Genomic DNA, 372 nt, shown 5'->3' on the forward strand with positions numbered 1-372 from the left:
CGCCCAGTCTCTAAAAAAACACCCACAAAACTCACCCTCACTTCTTAGGGAAAAACCCACGCCCATGAGAACCGGAGACAGACACGCAAGGAACTATTTACCGCCTTATTTCCCACGGTCGGACCTACGCGCGTCGCCAAGGGATTATAGGCCGCTGAAGTGCCTCATTTTCGCCGTCTTGCCCACTCAGTCATGGCTCTGAGACTTGGCGAGGCGGCTGCGGTGCTCGCGCTGCTGTGGGCGGCGCTGGCGGAGGGGCGGCCGGGGGAGGCCGGGCTTGGAGGAGACGCGAGGGGTAAGGAGATCGAGGGAAATAGGAGCTTACGGCGTAGTAGATAGCTATTTATCTGTTTGTTCTGATTCTGATTTGAT

At 57.0% G+C, this 372-nt stretch overlaps 1 protein-coding gene across 1 annotated transcript in view; it reads left to right on the forward strand.

Annotated features, from left to right (window-relative positions):
- The first annotated feature begins 166 nt into the window (after positions 1-166).
- The window catches only part of LOC119587063 (oplophorus-luciferin 2-monooxygenase non-catalytic subunit-like), a 4654-nt gene continuing 4448 nt past the window's right edge, over positions 167-372 (forward strand). The window contains exon 1 of the mRNA XM_037935811.1: positions 167-295. Coding sequence (XP_037791739.1) covers positions 193-295 — 103 coding nt within the window. The 5' untranslated portion in view covers positions 167-192. The remainder of the gene's footprint in view (positions 296-372) is intronic.

The sequence above is a fragment of the Penaeus monodon genome, chromosome 22 (assembly GCF_015228065.2).
Source record: "Penaeus monodon isolate SGIC_2016 chromosome 22, NSTDA_Pmon_1, whole genome shotgun sequence".
NCBI classification, from domain to species: domain Eukaryota; kingdom Metazoa; phylum Arthropoda; class Malacostraca; order Decapoda; family Penaeidae; genus Penaeus; species Penaeus monodon.